The sequence below is a fragment of the Scleropages formosus genome, chromosome 14 (genome assembly GCF_900964775.1).
Source record: "Scleropages formosus chromosome 14, fSclFor1.1, whole genome shotgun sequence".
NCBI classification, from domain to species: domain Eukaryota; kingdom Metazoa; phylum Chordata; class Actinopteri; order Osteoglossiformes; family Osteoglossidae; genus Scleropages; species Scleropages formosus.
Genome location: NC_041819.1, coordinates 17,160,645 through 17,177,294, shown reverse-complemented (window position 1 = coordinate 17,177,294; position 16,650 = coordinate 17,160,645). Strand labels below are relative to the sequence as shown.

At 44.8% G+C, this 16,650-nt stretch overlaps 1 protein-coding gene across 10 annotated transcripts in view; it reads left to right on the top strand.

Moving 5' to 3' along the window:
- npas2 (neuronal PAS domain protein 2) overlaps positions 1 to 16,650 on the top strand; it is a 66,527-nt gene extending 49,877 nt beyond the window's left edge. For 5 of the 10 annotated variants that reach the window (XM_018746594.2, XM_018746595.2, XM_018746593.1 and 2 more), the window contains 15 exons: positions 1,227 to 1,345; positions 2,797 to 2,879; positions 4,740 to 4,846; positions 5,137 to 5,284; positions 6,143 to 6,224; positions 6,936 to 7,065; positions 7,632 to 7,735; positions 7,835 to 7,924; positions 9,751 to 9,915; positions 10,837 to 11,028; positions 13,055 to 13,242; positions 13,855 to 13,947; positions 14,137 to 14,232; positions 14,788 to 14,998; positions 15,245 to 16,650. In XM_018746594.2, coding sequence (XP_018602110.1) covers positions 1,227 to 1,345; positions 2,797 to 2,879; positions 4,740 to 4,846; positions 5,137 to 5,284; positions 6,143 to 6,224; positions 6,936 to 7,065; positions 7,632 to 7,735; positions 7,835 to 7,924; positions 9,751 to 9,915; positions 10,837 to 11,028; positions 13,055 to 13,242; positions 13,855 to 13,947; positions 14,137 to 14,232; positions 14,788 to 14,998; positions 15,245 to 15,406 — 1,970 coding nt within the window. In that variant the 3' untranslated portion in view covers positions 15,407 to 16,650. The remainder of the gene's footprint in view (positions 1 to 1,226; positions 1,346 to 2,796; positions 2,880 to 4,739; positions 4,847 to 5,136; positions 5,285 to 6,142; positions 6,225 to 6,935; positions 7,066 to 7,631; positions 7,736 to 7,834; positions 7,925 to 9,750; positions 9,916 to 10,836; positions 11,029 to 13,054; positions 13,243 to 13,854; positions 13,948 to 14,136; positions 14,233 to 14,787; positions 14,999 to 15,244) is intronic. The other 5 variants (XM_018746597.1, XM_018746600.1, XM_018746599.1 and 2 more) reach the window with 5 other exon arrangements.

Here is a 16,650-nt window from a genome sequence, read left to right as displayed (position 1 = left end):
ACAGTAAAAGAAACTTAGTCTAATTACAACAATCGTTATAATAACCAGTTAACTCATTTGCCGATAGCACACTTAGCATGACACAGCGCGAACTCACACACGCGTTTCACACGGACAGTAACGCGGAGTTATGGCTGAATAAACAGAATTTACACTACAGAGATTAAACTTAAAAGCAAGTAAACATTTTAACCAATGTCTACAAGAACTTCACAACTTAGTTATTGCTTCCACGGGCGTAGGAAAAACACACAGAACTCAAGATGCTTCCACTATGGCTATCCCGACAGTAGTGCATCATGGAAATGGCACACGTGCACAAATTGCGTATTAACTTATGGAAATAAAGGTTCCGCTCAACAAAGCAATTAATCACATGAACTAAACAAATCTGCGGGCAGAACAGTCACACGTAGCCTGTCTCACACTGAAGGGGAGACAAAGATGCTCCACTGGCTGCTGGCAAAGTTTGGACAGCAAAGAGGGGCAGACTAGGGTGTTTTTATCACGTGCACATGGCAAGGGAGAAAAATCAAGGAGAGTTTTGAGTTGAAGTCATTTTTATTCATCTGGCTACTTTACCCCTTTGTTTGTGTCCGTTAGCTATAGTTTGGTCTCTAGTCTGTTGTGTTCACTAGAAAAGAAGCTTCGGACAAGTAACTAAAGAAAGGAAAGGTGTTTTGAAGAAGCTCTTTGGGGTTAACGATAGGTCTTTGTGTGTGGGCAGGTAGCAGTGGAGCCTCACAGGTCATAAATTGGGGGTTTCAATCTGAGTTTGCATGTTCTCCTCGTCTTTAGTTGGGTAGTCTGATTTCCTTCCACAGTCCAACGATGTGTTTCAGGTGAACTGGTGACTCTAAATTCCTTTAGGGTGTGTGTGTGTGTGTGTGTGTGTGTGTGTGTGTGTGTGTGTGTGTGTGTGTGCGTGATCGCACTGGTGTCCTGTTCAGAGTGTGGCCTGTCTCACGCTCTGTGTTTCTGAAATAGGCTCCAGACTTCCACAACCCTGCAGTGAACCAGCAGCGGGTGGATGGATGAATGGATGCATGGAATTAGGATCTAGTTGAGGAATTGATTGTGGCCAACATATAGAGATTCACCCATCTAGTTTAAAAAAACAACCTTAGTTTCAGTAGATATTTGCAAGGTATAACTCAGTAGCTGACACCTTTTTATTTCTTCTGTATCACACCAGGATTTTGATTGTTTTGATGTTTTCGTTTCAGTGCCTACGTCTTCAAGCAACGGCTTCGAGCTGGCTTTGCCACGGACCCTGCAGTCCTCTGCTGAGGAGCAAGTCTGCCTGGTTGCCACCGTCCGACTCGTCACCCCACAGTTTCTGAAGGTGAGAAAAACCTGTGTGTTTTCTCACTGTATTCATACCAGTTGGTGTGAATCACAGTGATTCTGCCCCATTGGTAGGATGTGAAAGGCCACAGCAAACAGTGTAAAAAAAAAAAAAAATATTGTAGGATTCTTCCCACATAAGTATAATTTGCCTTTAAACCTTCAAAGTGAGATGTCATTGTTTTCATTATACAGTCTTCTCCCACCTTGCAATGATAATATATTTCTAAAAATCCATTTTTAAGGTGAATTCATATAACTCCAAGACATAATTACCATTAGTTTCAAGGGAAAACACTTTTGACTCTTCCCGAACTCAAAAATTGTCCCTTTTTTATGCTAAAATGCAACCAAATCCACTTAAAACAGACAGTAATAGGTAACACTGATTATCACAACACAACATAACAAGGCAGTTTCCCTTCATTACTGACTATAATACTGTGTGGCTGTTTACCTTCACTCCTTCAGCTCTTTCCTAGCTATTATTTACTATACACTTAACAAAGCCCAGGTTTCTTCCAGGTGCCCCGATTTTGTGTTTCAGGTGAATGGAATTGCCCATATTTGCATGTGTGTGTGTGTGTGTGTCTGTGTGTGTGTGTGTGTCTGTGTGTGATTGTTCTAGCCTATATATTGGTGAATGACCGTAGAGAGTTCAGCGTATTGTATCTAAGTGTAAATCGCCCTGGTGTCGGCTAAATACTAATTATTAATCATTGTAAGTTGCTTTGGAGAAAATTGTACTAAATGAGTAAATGTAAATGCAGGAGTCTTGGCAGCTCAGCTGTTGGGAGCCGAGTGAAATCCAATTTTGGTCCTTCTCAATGTCAAGAAATGCCTGGTAAGATGAAGTAGGGGTGTTGAATGGAACTCCTTGTAAAATCAAAGTCTTTTAACTTGAATGGGTGTATCTCAGCAATGACTGCATTAGTGCTGCATTACTTAATCCACCAGTGTAGTATTAGACTGGAAGGGTCTGGTCTGAGCTTTAAATAGCAACTATGAAGATCTACCGATAAGGGTGACATGGAATTATAGAAGAATTCCAAGCACATGATGTTCAGGGAAACTGGGGGTCCCTGAACTTTCTGTGGACTGTATGTGTGTGTGTGTTTTGTGACAGTGTCCTGTGACGCCTTGGCCTTGCGTCCCGCGTCCCACATGTTGCTCTCCCTCTCCACACACTACCTGGTTGTCTGAGGACATGGGGCATTAAAATGGGTTTCCCTTTAATGCACTATGCACAGTAACCAAATGATTTACCGCTGCTTGGCGGGGGTTGTATATCAGAGGAACAAAAAAATCCAGTTTCCTTCAGGCCAGCTTGGCAGGAATCGGGGTGCTGGGAAAAACAACACTGAATGTCGAGAAAATGTGATTAAAACTGACTGTGCCTAAACCTGTTTTGCTTTTCATTTTTGTCTTTTTTTTTTTTTTTTTTACCAGGATCTGTGTAACGTCGATGATCCCTGTGATGAGTTCACATCTCGACACAGCCTGGAATGGAAGTTCTTGTTTTTAGATCACAGGTAAGGCAGCAAATAACTTGTTTCCTATTGTTCATACGGATGTTGTTTAGCCCATTTCTTTTCTCTCATGGCTCAGTGGCACATATTCACACTGACTGTTTTAGTCCAACTTTATGCATCATTTGGGGTTCATCAAAGAGAAAAATATTCAAATATTGGGCTCCTGCCCGATCTTGACTGCGTACCGTGGGTCCTTTCGAAAACAGCTTTGACATTTCATGTAAACACGTGAGCAGAGTGCAAGGAGTTGGCAGAAGAGTAGCAGTCGCTAACGTTGCGGGCTACAGGCCTCTGAGCACACGTCATCCCCTTCCCTACATGGACGCACTCAGCTTGTCACCGTTTTCCTGGGAGGGAATACTCACTGGGTGTGTTAGCTAAATGCTTTATGAGGTATGGAAAAGTGTGTAAAATAAACCAGCTACGCTCCCTCCTCCCTTTGTGAAGTGACACGATGCTAATGCTAAGAGGCTAGCATCTGCTTTCTGCTGACCCACAGGCTCTAGTCTGGTATAGCTGATTTTTAACTGCATGTTAGTTAGTCTTTGAGATACCTCTTATAACAGGCGTAGTGTTAAGGAAATAGGAAACGGGAATAAAACGTGTTCATCCTCCCTTCCTGGTTGCTGTCAGGAAGAGACATGGAGTTCTAGTGGTGATTTATGACATTTTGCCTTCAGTCTTACTGGTGAAGTTGTAGGAAGAAAAGTTATTGGTATGAATCAGATGTAACATTCGGCGTTGAGATGCCATTACAGCTGTTTGTTCATTTCAGTTTGTTTGGAGCCTTCACTTGGGTACTGCCTTTGACCGCCTCCTCCTCCTTCATTTCTTTTTCCCCGTTCATCTATTTCTGTATGACTCGTAACCAGTGTATGCAGAAGCACTTCTGGCTTTGCACTCACTGCCCGGTCTTGCCATTGCAAGGGTCCCTCTTCCCGAGACAGACCTGACTGAGCCGGTGAAACGCAATGCCGCAGGGCCTCGCAAACTCACACTAACGCTGTAATTTGACCACAGACCCATTCATTGTAAGAGTATTACGTAACCGTGACGGGGGTGAAGTCGGGATAGGAAACGGTACGTCCTGTCCTCTGCTGAGCTATAATTGGACACTTGGCATGCTCTGTCAGCCTACTGTACCGCTCCCCGTCTCGAGGAATGGCAGCTCCCGTCGTCTCACCTGCCTTCTGGTGGCTTGGAGCCTCCGGTCTTTCTTCAGTGTGTCAAATAAAATGCAACACCCAAGATTTTTATATTTAGCTGGTGCTTTTCTCCAAAGCAACTTACAGTTATTCACCTATTAATGCATCTCAGGAGCTTTTACTGGAGCAGTTTTGGATAAGTACCTTACTTAAGGTTACTGCTATAGTAGGTGGGATTTGAACCTGTGACCTTCAGAGCTGAAGGCAACAGCTCTAACAACTATGGTATCAGATGCAGAACCGATTTAAGTACTGAATATCTTTACTAATCTGAAAATACAATCACGTATCGCATACATATAGTTCGCCTAGGTGCTGTTTGTCTGTCCTTCTGGAGTTGTCAGTTTACCAACAGCAACTGGGAAAATTTAGCGGGTCAGGTTTCACAAATTATTACTGATTATGTTTAGAACAGTGGAATGTTTCACTCTCGCATTGTGCCAGTTTATTATTCTCAAACACTTACACCCCTGGAGCATTTTATTATTTTAAGGTAGCATCTAGAGGAATTTCCCATTAGCAGTTTTTGCGGTGTTTCTGTTCTTATACGTTTTACATAATTCACCCATCTTTGTCAAAACATTTCCTTTGACTGGTTTAGTTTATGTCATTGATAGGTATGGAGGATGAATGTCTGTTTTGTGTTTCTGTTCAGAGCTTCGCCGATTATAGGCTACCTACCTTTCGAAGTTCTGGGAACTTCTGGCTATGATTACTACCATGTGGATGATCTGGAGCTCATTGCCCAGTGTCATAAGCAATGTGAGTTACCTCCTTCCCAAGGCTCATACTCTGCAGGCTTTGCAGAAAAATAGGTCAACTACACTACTTAAGTGGTATGCTTACTGTAAGCAATGAAACAAAAAATGCCTCAGTATGGTTCCAAACCCAGATCTATGACGTTTCCTGCCAAATATTTTTTTTTAAATCGTGCCAGGGAATGTAGTGGAATCCACATGGTCTGGGTGTAATGGACATGAATTTATGAGACTATATCAGTATGCCGTTTTGTGCATTTTGAAACATGTAGCTGTTTGCATCTTTTTCCCAAGTGATGCAGTTCGGGAAGGGCAAGTCCTGCTACTACCGCTTTTTGACCAAAGGTCAGCAGTGGATCTGGCTGCAGACACACTACTACATCACCTACCATCAATGGAACTCCAAGCCCGAGTTCATCGTATGCACACACACTGTGGTCAGGTAGGCCCTGCTCTGCTCTTTGTAGACTAGCACCCTCATCTCTCCTGGAATTATGACATGGATTTTACAGAGAACATTCTAGGGATCAGTTATGCTTACTTTCATTAATGAAATAGGACATTTTGGTATTTTACTTTGAGTGGCCTCAAGGGGGATAGTTTAGGTGTGGAGATGGTTCTTCCTGGTTTATCTCGACCACTAATCAGAAACTATTGCCCAAATTTGGTTTGTTTTTAAAGCAGCCATACCAGCTTATTATACAGATATTCTGTAGTATAATATGCTTTTTCATATGCAATAAAAGTTTTTAAAGGCCAGAAATAACGGCAATATGTGTTCATGCCTTGAGGACTGTGGCTCCCTGCTTACTTTATGGAAATCCAATATAACCTGCCAGCTATAGTAGTCCATTTAGAATGTATAGCTCACCCGTTATACATATTTAACGTACAGAATGTCTGAATAATTTATTGCGGAATGACTACATTATACTTAAAAGTAAACATGTACATTTTCGAATGTATAAATGCACTAGTGCTAAAGGCTTGCCAGTGAAGGCTGTTCAGAGAGTTTACTTTTGGATCACTTGACTTTGCTGCTCCGGCACTCCAGCTTGAAGTCTCAGTTCTGATCCACTGGCCTGAACCGCTCCTTCTGACATGAGAGGAGCACCGGACTGTTGCGGGGAAAGTCGGTTTTAACTGCTGATTAAGATGCATTGCACAAGATCCCGCTTCCCCTGAACTTGTACTGATTCACTATGCATAAAAAAGATGGATGTTCAAAGTGAGAGACAAGTCAGTGATTTAAATGAAAGGCTATGTGTGTGTGACGCGTGTCCATCCCCTCCTTTTGCAGCTATGCCGACGTGCGGACAGAGAGACGACGAGAGCTTGGGCTTAAGGAAACGTTGTCTGAAATGGCCTCCTCATCCGTTAAGGTGTGTCCAGTCTTCTGTGTGGAGGGGTGGGGGTGGAGAATGCCTTTATACTTTCAGTGGGAAATATGACATTTTATTAGCCTCACCTACACATGCATCTCTGTATATTCTTAGCCAAAGAGCTCTCGCAGGATAAGACTGCACGAAGCAACACAGATATTGTGTTACTCAGCAGGTCTGCTGTTTCCATGGTGATTCATCTTCCTTAAACAGGAGGTTCTCTGCGTCTTGACAACTTTTTAAGGCCGGCGCATTTTTCACAGACAAACAAGATAAATTAATCGCAGACCTGTGTAGACAGTTTTGTTAATAGAAATGCCTAAGTGATGTTGTTGTAATATTCCAACCCTTAAATAGTGTGAAAGATGTACTGTCATAGATTGTTTTGGTCTCTGTTGTTGCGTCGATAATGCAGGAACAAAAGAAAATATTTTTGACCTTCTGGATTCATACCTGTATTTTGCTCAGAGACACCAAGAGAGGCTTTTCATTTATTTTGAAAGTCATATCTGTTGAATAATCCTCTCCCCAGATTAGACAATAAGGGACATAGTTCCAGCATACTTGAGCATGATGTCCAGCAGATGTATTTTTGATCAATGTGATGTCCTCAGTGTATTGTATATATGTAAACCAGCCCTGTTTCCGTTATTATGGAACCATTACTAACCACAGTTTTTGTCAATTTTGCAACTTTGTCGTGTTGAACAGCAGGATCACACTGTGTACCTGGACATCAACCCCCCCACGGAGGCACCAAAAGAGCGCGTGAGTGGAACCCGGTCGGTGTCTTCTCACAGCTCCCGCAGGTCCTCCCACACCGCCATGTCCGACTCAGCATGTGAGTGAGCGTCCGTGCAGAGCACTATGCATTTATGTTACCCGTTCACTTCGTGGCGTACGTGATGTTTTTTTCCACTGTGACTTGCATAGCTTATGATCAAATGTAGAAGAGCAGCACTCAGTGCGGCACTTGACCCAACACCCTTTTGGTCGTAAGCTCCATATCTACTAGATTATCTGCCCTAGTTTTCTGGTTCAGAAGAAGCATGTCAATGTTGTTTTATACACATTATGGAACTTTCTGGATGGATGGATGGATGGATGGATGGATGGATGGATGCTAAAGGGGATGGTGCAAGACAACAGGAGCATACATTCAAGAGTAAATACCACATTCAGAAAAGTATTTCACTATTTCCTTGGCTGCATATGAAAATGACAAGTATATGACTATACAATATATTTATGTACTGCAGATAATTTAGCTGATTTAACCATGGTGAAGGGTAAACATCTATATTTCTACAGTTATCTCAAATTTCAGCCTCAATCTGCAGCTGAAACAATTATGATGTTGTGGTGAACTTGCCTACCTAGATGTAACATAAGGCTTGTTCCTTCCAGCAAATTCCTCGGTGAGATACACAGAAGCGAGCACACCACCACGGCAGTCTGGACCCATCGGACCTGAGAAAGCTGCATCCAGAATTCAGCCGAGCAGCTCAAAGGTCAGCTGACAAAATTATTGCTGGGATAAGGAAGAAAAAACAAAGTGCAGTTGATGGTTATTAATGTTTTCCCTCGTTTTATTGGACCCCTCTCTGTAGGCTTTGGCACAGAGGCAGAACTTCTCGTCCGATCTGCTGCCCCAGCCGAGCATCCCCCTTTCACCTACCAGCAGTCAGCACTCTGTCACGGTTGGTGTTTTCTCTTTGTCCATGAAGCTCTCCAGGCTCTCCTGAAGTGATGGTGTTCCCTACAGGAAAACCAAGTGTTCGATAAACACTGGCAGAGTGTAAATGGTCCTGCCTGCTCTCATTGAAGCTGACTTAACTGTCACAGGGTTGATGTAACACTGTCCATTCTACCATCATTTACAACATCTAGTTGTGCAAACTGACAGGTATTTTTCCTCAAGTACAAGATGAGTTTGAAATACACAGAATCAGTTGGAGATTTAGTACACATCCCACAGGCTAGATTTTTGTCATAATTGTTTTTTCTCATATAACCTTGTTGTGGGACACCATTTCACTGGAATGTACAACGTTTTTATTTTTATTTAAAATGTACATTTTCAAGAGACAGTTACACAATTTACAGTGTATAATGAGGAATGAAAACTGATGTCAGCCATATGTAACCAAACCTTTGACACACACTGTAGTTCAAGGACTGTTTTCTTTTTTTTTTTAGCTGAAGCTTTTCTCTAAAGCAGCTTACTATTATTTCCATGTTTATGCAACTGGATATTTTTCACTGGAGCATCTCAAGATTAGTACCTTCCTCATGGGTATTAAGGGTGGTGGTGGGATTTGAAACCCAAGTCCTCTGAGTGCAACACAACAGCTCTAACCACTGTGCCACCTGCTGATTTTAGAAAGCAGTTTTGACCCAAACTCTGGACTTATTCAGATTTTCCCAAAAAAATGTTCATTCAAACAACGGTGCGACTGTGCGCGTAGGGAGATATCGGGCCAATGATGGGGTAAATTAGCTGTGGAGAAAACGGTGCGTGGGCAGTAAATGTCATCCTGAGTGCTTCCGTTGTTTTTGCGTTTCTGCTTCTTATCTTCAACCAAATACCTCCCACACTGCGGTCACACGGTGCCACAATCAGGCAGTATGATAGCATGAGGAATTCAAGCAGTGTTTGGTCATCAGCGAATTAACCTCTGGGACATGAAACTGAACTGAGCGTTTGTTCGAGAGATGTGCTGCCGATAGCCGTACCTACATGAAGTGCCATTTCCTGTTACCACATGACCGTGTCCAATGGTTGAAAAGTAATGATCCGCCGGTGGTCCTCGATTTACAACAGGGTTCCTTTATAATGGTGCCATCGTAAATCAAAAATCCCCTTATATGTGAACCATATGGGTATATAAACCATTAATATGCATAAATGTTCCATAGTATAATGGGACTATATTCCTGTATTTTTTTTTTTCTAATTTCATATATTGCTCATGTTAAAATAATACCGATATAGAATAACGGTATCATATTTTTTCATGTTGTACTATTTTCAGTTTCATTTCTAAATCTATCATCTTCCAATTCTTCTTTTCTGCACCACAAGAATGGCCACATTTCCACCTGCCAGCCGTTGTAAATAAAAAGTAATTTGCGTGGAGCCACAAAGGAATCATTTTGCAAACAAAGCACAGCAGCTGATGGTCACACTGACTAAGTCAATATGAAATATGGTCAGTTGCGGCAGAGCAGCCAGTCGATGTTTATCGTACAGCAGATGGAGCAGCCCTTGTTAGATGTTTCAACCAAACTTGAGGACTCAGAAATAATACCGTATATTAATATGTAATAATATATTGTAATATGTAATAATATAATAAGGCTGATAGAACAGCCATTGCAAGTTGGGGTCGTCATAAATTTCTCGTGTCATTTCAAGTCGAGGAGCACCTGCAATTACCCTGGTTGCTAAGGTGTTAATAATTTAAAGGCCTGAAACATATAGTGTTTTTTCTCATCCTTTTGCCTCCCTGTCTTTGCATTTCAGCAGCCGATGTACCACTTCCAGGCGCCGCAGCTAGGCGTCATGCATCAGCTGAAGGAGCAACTCGAGGAGAGGACTCGGGTCCTGCAGGCAGACATCAAGACCCAGCAGCAGGAGCTGCACAGCATCAAGGAGCAGCTGCAGCGGGTCAACAGCTCCAACCTCCAGGTGACCTGCCTGGGGTCTCCGCAGTCTGCCCATCCAGAGCCACCCCAGCCCAACGTTCCTGCACTGAAAAGAGCTCAGTCACAGCTACTGCTGCTGCCTTTAGTTCCCGAACCAGAATTTGGCGTCTCCATCGCATCATCTCCGGGGCGATTTTGAAGTGAAACATCAAAGGGAATCGATATGTGCTGCCTTCAGACGCGCTCCGCTCTCAGGCCTGGGGGGCAGGGGACGGGGTCTCTGAAAGGGGCTCGCGGCTCAGTGGCATCGGATTAAACTGATTTCATCCGAAGAGCACAAACTTGATTATTTTTTAATTGAGAGCAATCAGCTGAGCCTCGCTTGTTGAGTTGACTTGGCAGCACTTTCAGGAGTTACGCATTCCTGGCTGCGAGTCAGTTTCAATGGAGTGTCACACTCAGACTTGATAATTATTACTTAATTCATTATAGCAGTTGGGCGCCATGGTGGCGCCTCAGGTACGACTGGTGCCTTGCAGCTCTTGGACTGTGCATTTTGGCATCACTTTGAAACCTGGCTTTTTTACTTGGAGATTGCATGTTCTCTCCATTTTCGCGTAGGTTTCCCGTTCATGCTCTGGTTTCTGCCCACAGTCCAAAGACTTTTTTCAGGTGAACTGGTGTGTGTGAGTCGATGAGTGTGGTTGTTCTGCAGTGTACTGCCGTACCCTGTCTCCACTCCATGCTTTCAAGATGGACACTGGATCACCACAATCCTGTATAGGACAAGCAGTCGCTGAAACTGAAAAATGAATTAAAAATTTAAAAATCATAGCAACTGAGTAGGAGACCTGCTGTCCAAAGTTTAAACAAAGGCTACAACAACATGGCCGCTCGTGGACCTTGAACTTTGGTTTCAGGTCCAAGTATGTAACTGCTGTATTACCTGACCCCCCATCCCCAGATGTTGCTGCAGCCGGTATCAGTGGGATTCAGCCAGGTGCCACAACCAGAGCAGATCCTGTCCGTAGCCACCCAGCCAGCGCAGCCCCCAGCCATGAGGCAGGCCTCCAGCCAGGCCAAGAAGCCACGCTGCGGACCCCATGGTGCCTCGGCCCACCCTCTCCTAAGGGACCCCTGCGCATCCTCTGCTCAGGTAAATCCAAACACTCACAGCTGCTGGCCCTCCCTGAGTTTAAGTACCATGATTAAAGGCCCTTCACCAGGAGGTGGGATTCAAACCCATCAGTTTCAAGGTGATGACTCTAACCACTATGCCACCTACTGATTCAAACATAAGGCAGAGCAGAAGTCTAATGGTAGCTGATGTTCAGTCTGTTTGAACGTGTTACAATAGGTAGATGTCTTCGTGTTCTAAAAAATAAAATAAAAATGAATACATAAACAATAAATGTATCATTATCTGATAATGGTGTGACTGAGCAAAATTACAGGGAGGGACTTGAACGATCTGAGCTGAACCAGTCCAGGGTTGTTAAATGAGTCAGTATCTCATCGTAACCTGTTTCCTCAGTACATTTACTCATTCAGCTGATGCTTTTCTCCAAAGCAACTTACAGTGTTAAGTTACTTAAATTCTCTGCACAGCTGGGTCATTTTACTAGAGCAATTTAAGGTAAGTGCCTTGCTCAAGGGTACTACAGATGGAGGGTAGGATTCAAACCTGCAGCCTTTGGGTGCAAAGGCAGCAGCTCTAACTTCTACACTGCCAGCTGTCCCTGGTATAGTACAGTGCAGTGATCAGTTCGGTGGTAGACTTTGTGCAAAGTCAGGCACATTAGGTCTGATGTCGGATTGGTGGTCGTTTTACACAAATAGGCCCGCCTTCCATACCCAGCGCGCGCGCACACACACACACACACACACACACACACACACACACACACACACACACACACACACACCATGTGGGTCATCCCAAATGTCAGGGGTCTTTAAAAAAGAGGTCTCCTTTGGTTCTGCTCCACCGAGCACAATAAAGTTGATTTGATGAATAGAGAAAAGGCTCTTCTACCGAACAACAGTCCATTTAAAGTTGCAGAACCACTGTAATTACATACCCAGCAGGCCCTCGTTTTGCGAGACAAAACAGATTGCGGAACATCTGTTTTCACCACACAAGTTAGAATAGCCGTGGAATTATTCTGTAAAAAAAAAAAAAAAAATTGATAAATGCTACTTTGGTTTGCTTTTGTGTTTTGCTTTTATGTTGAAAAGCAATATTTAGGGCAGCCTTTTGGACAGGATTTTCTGTCTCGCTTGTGGAGAACCACGAGCTGTTTTCTCGAACCGAGTACCACCCATACAGCAAAATAACATTTACATATGCCATGTAGCAATGCTAACAATAAAGCAGAAAGTTCAATGTGACAGAACTTCTCCTCATGTATCCCAAAAAACAAATATAATGGTCTTGTCAGTTAATCAAGGGCAATACAAAGAAATCCACATTTTTATTGTGTAGTGGGTAGCACAGCGGGCAGCACTGGTGCCTCGCGGGTCCCGGATGCTGGGTATGGATGTACGGTAGGTTTGATTGAGCTTAATCTATGCAGGGACTGCATGCGTATGTGTGAAAGAGTGTGTATGTGTGACTGCCCTGCAGTGGAGTGGCATTCCACCCATGGTGTACTTTGCCTTGTGATCTATACCTATACCAGATAGGTTCTGGAATACCGCGACCCTACAGTGGACAAGCGGTTATTGATAACTGATGAAAGATGAATGAATTATTGTGTAAAACACCACAGTACAAGGTGTATGTATCGTACCAGTGGGCAGCCACTAGTACTTGAACCACCGGCACTTTATTTCTCTCTTTTTGGTTGTGATTGGTAGTTTTTTGTTTTCCTCTCCACCATTGCCAGCTGGCTTACTCTGTTATTAACTATATATGTATTAGCATAATTCTGGATTTTTCCAGTTTTGTTGAGCACTGTAACCTTGTTCAGTTCTCTGTGTCACTGGCGAAAAGAATGCACAATAAAAACAAATTTTATTGACTGGTACACTAGAAGGTGATAATGAAAGTAAATTATCGGCTCTTGTATCTGAGTTCATCGGCCTAAAAGAAAAAGGGAGCCTCCGGCGTCCATGAATAAGTGGGTGTCGTTGCAAAAACTGTCTCGGTGCCCCTTACCGGTGTGTCCCCCCTCCTCCAGGTACAGCCGCGCCCCGTGAGGAGCTCCGCCCAGGTGCAGGCCATCAGCCTGCCGGTGCAGACCCACACCAGCCTGACCATGCCGCTGTACAGCAACCCCATGATGTTTTCCCACACGAGCGGGCGCCCCCTGCAGGAGGTCAGCCAGAGACACCTCGACGGGGATTTCAGCCAAGACGGACAGCTACGGTACGGCCCGCCTGCTCGGCATAGCGAAGTCATGAAGCGGGAAACAGGTTAACCCGCACTGACAGCGATCCGAAAACGCAAATATGCGGTCAGGAATTTGCGAAACAGAATTTGCTGAGTGTGGAATGTCAAATGATGTGCAGCGATGATGTACAATGATGTTCATTCCTCTTTCATCTCCTCATTTCAAGGTATTTGTTTTCTAGAAACACTGCTAATGTCCTGTCTTCTTCAGCGTTGGCACCTGTCTTCTGCTTTTAGGAGCGGAGTGATTTTTCACTAAAGATTCTCATCTCTAGTGATTTAATAGCTGATAAAACTGCTTATAACTTGTAGCTTATAACTTTGCACGTTTATTCAGTTCCGTTCGCCTTTGTTGTCATTATACAAGCATAACGAAACTCACTTTCTACAGCTTCCAGAATACGGAACAAACAGTACTGCGAAACATGTAGTGTCTGTAAATACCCGTTGTTTTTGTCCCACTTTTCACCAAACACAAACGCGTAGACTGATCAGTTCCAGAACATACCCAGCTTCATTAACGAACTCTCACGTACGATGAAGGTCTTAGTTCTGCATTGGCTGCACTGACACCTCTCCCTCACACAGCATGCTGCTCAACCAGCCCATGCAGACCATGATGCCGGAGAGCAGCGCGAACGTGCAGAACTCCCTGTGCAGCACATCCATGTCGCAGACCAAGTGAGTTTACCCCAGTGTTCATGGAATAAGATGTTTTGGGCTCTTCTCGCCAAGGCCAGTAGGTGGCATGGAGGTTAAGGGGACACATTTGAAACCTGAATGGTGCCAGATCAAAGGATGGACCTTGTTGGGGGAGGGTGATTTGCTTTTCCTGAACTCCCACAGTGAATTATTTACTTCTACCTTTAGATCAAATTGTTACTTTGAACAAAAACTAGCTGATCAGCAACTATTGCTATTACCTGTGATGGACTGGTGTACCCCACCTCGTGTTTCCAAGACAGGGTAAGTACTTTGCTCAAAGGTGCTACAGCTGGAGGTGAGATTCAAACCGGCAACCAATGCATCCAAAGGCGGCAGCAGCACTAACCGTACACTACCAGCTGGTTACTGCCAATAGATGAGCCAATAAATATTAATTACTTTCATTAGTATTATTAGGGGGGCGCGGTGGCGTGGTGGGTTTGGCCTGTGCCTACTCTTTGGCGGGTCTGAGGCTGGAGTCCTGCTTGGGGTGCTTTGCGACAGACTGGCGTCCCGTCCTGGGTGTGTCCCCTTCCCTTCCAGCCTTGTGCCATGTGTCGCCAGGTTAGGTTCCAGCTTGCCGCGACCCCACCTGGGACAAGGGGTTTCTGACAGTGTGTGTGTGATTAGTACTATTATTTTTAACATCAGCAGGATAATAAGCAATGTTTAGAAGCCTCTTTTGCATCAAGAGCTACTTTGCAGGACATATAACATTCCAGGAAAACGTCATTAAGCACACTGTATTACTCTAAGTGGTGTCCATACATATGCTCAAGAAGAACACTCATTGCCATGGCAACCCTGTCTCTGCAGATACACTCTGGAGCAGCAGATGATGGGGCCACCGCTGCCTGTTCAGCAGGTGAACTGCAACGCCGTCATCGTGCCCTCACCCGTCTTCACGTCCCCCATCGTGATCCCCCACAACAGCTTCATCTCGCACCAGGCGCAACCCACCTACCTGGCACCGGGCCAGGTGTCGCAGGACCCAATTCAGCTGCAACAGACCCAGCCCTTCTTCCAGGTGCCCCGTCGCCCCATCACAGAGGTTCCACTTAGCAACTGGCTGTTCACATAGCAGTCAGTACAGCAACGAAGAGCCGAACTTGAGAAAACATACATTCTGCGGCTCCCAAGAACTGGACACATACTTGTATATACACCTGGAGACACAGGTGGATGTGAGGATGATCGCTGACGTTCCCACTTACCGACATGGTTGGCTCCTCCCAACAGTGATGCTTTCTTTTGTTTTGTGTCCTCTCACCAGCAGATGCAGTCTCAAACCCTATTCCACGCTGCCCACGTCCCACAGCAAAGCACGATGGGATACATCCAGCAGCAGCAGCAGCAACAGCAGCAGCAGCCGCATCGGCACTCCCAGAACCAGACTGGCAGCCTTTCAGACTTCCGGAACATGCTCACACGGTAGCCCCGGGCAACCAAGGGTGTTGGGGCAGAGGGTTGGACCCCCCCCAGATGTGATGGTTGTGTATTCTGTGATGAGACGCAGAAGGATACCCGAAGCAGAGAGCCACCCGGCTCCAATACTGCGGGTCTCGGTGCACCAGGCCAAAGCCCCCGTCCTGCGAAAAAACCCGGAAACTTGCAATCTCCTCGCGGTGGCCTTACTTTGAATAAGGTACTGCCTTTGTTCTGATGCGCGAATAGTACTACGTTCTATTTTTGTATTTCGCACGGGTGTGAAGCATGGGCCGAGGCGGCCTGCTCAGGTTCGAGGATTTCTGATCAGGCCCAAGCTCTGCTCCAGGAATGCTGCGTAGAGGCACCAAAGCTCTGCACGGCTCCCACCTCCAACACGTATGTCGAGGCACACGGAAGTGCTACGCTGGTGACCACGTCGCAAGCAGGTGCCACGGACGGACGTTGGGCATCCCGTTTTGATCCAGTTCTGCTTTTTGTACTGTAGCTTTACGACATAGTTGTAACCGCACGTCCTGTAACCTGTTGTACAGCGCCGAGCGACAACAGAGCACCGACCGCTTTGGTGGGGAAGCACACGGTGGGTTCCAGAGTACCAGTGTCAGTGACTTGAATTAAAAAATTGCACAACGTATTGTACCACTGGGCTCCCACTGCGGATTCTGAGGCGGCAGGGAAGCCAAGTGCTCTCACTTTACACTTCACACATTAAATGACAACAGATGACGTTGCCTTGCGCGCGGTTGAGCGACCGCGGTGTTGACAGGCAAAGCAGAGATGCAGATTAACTCAACACCAACCCATCATGGCGATCAAAGAGCGGCGCATAACGGATGATTAAAATAAATTTCAAAATTGGGATCTGAAAGAATACACGTGGTTTGACCTTTAAAGCAGGAAGGGCTGTAAACTGTGAGGTCACATGTGCTCTTTGGCCAAACTGAACGTGTCTGTCCAATTACTAGTCCATCAGCAGATGCAGTCCTCACTTGCTCGGTTCCTCTGGTTTTCACTCAGAAGGAAGTATCTCACAGCATGTTCTTCAGCAAAAATTTTGACCAGAATAATAATCATAATAATGAATTAATTATTATATATGGCACCTTCAGACTGAGCTTTTGAAAGCCCTTTTACTGCAAAAAGATGGTACGGTAATAAGCAAGTAATAAGCTGGTAGCGTAGTGGTTAGAGCTGCTGCCTTTGGGTCCAAAGGTTGCAGGTTTGCATCTCACC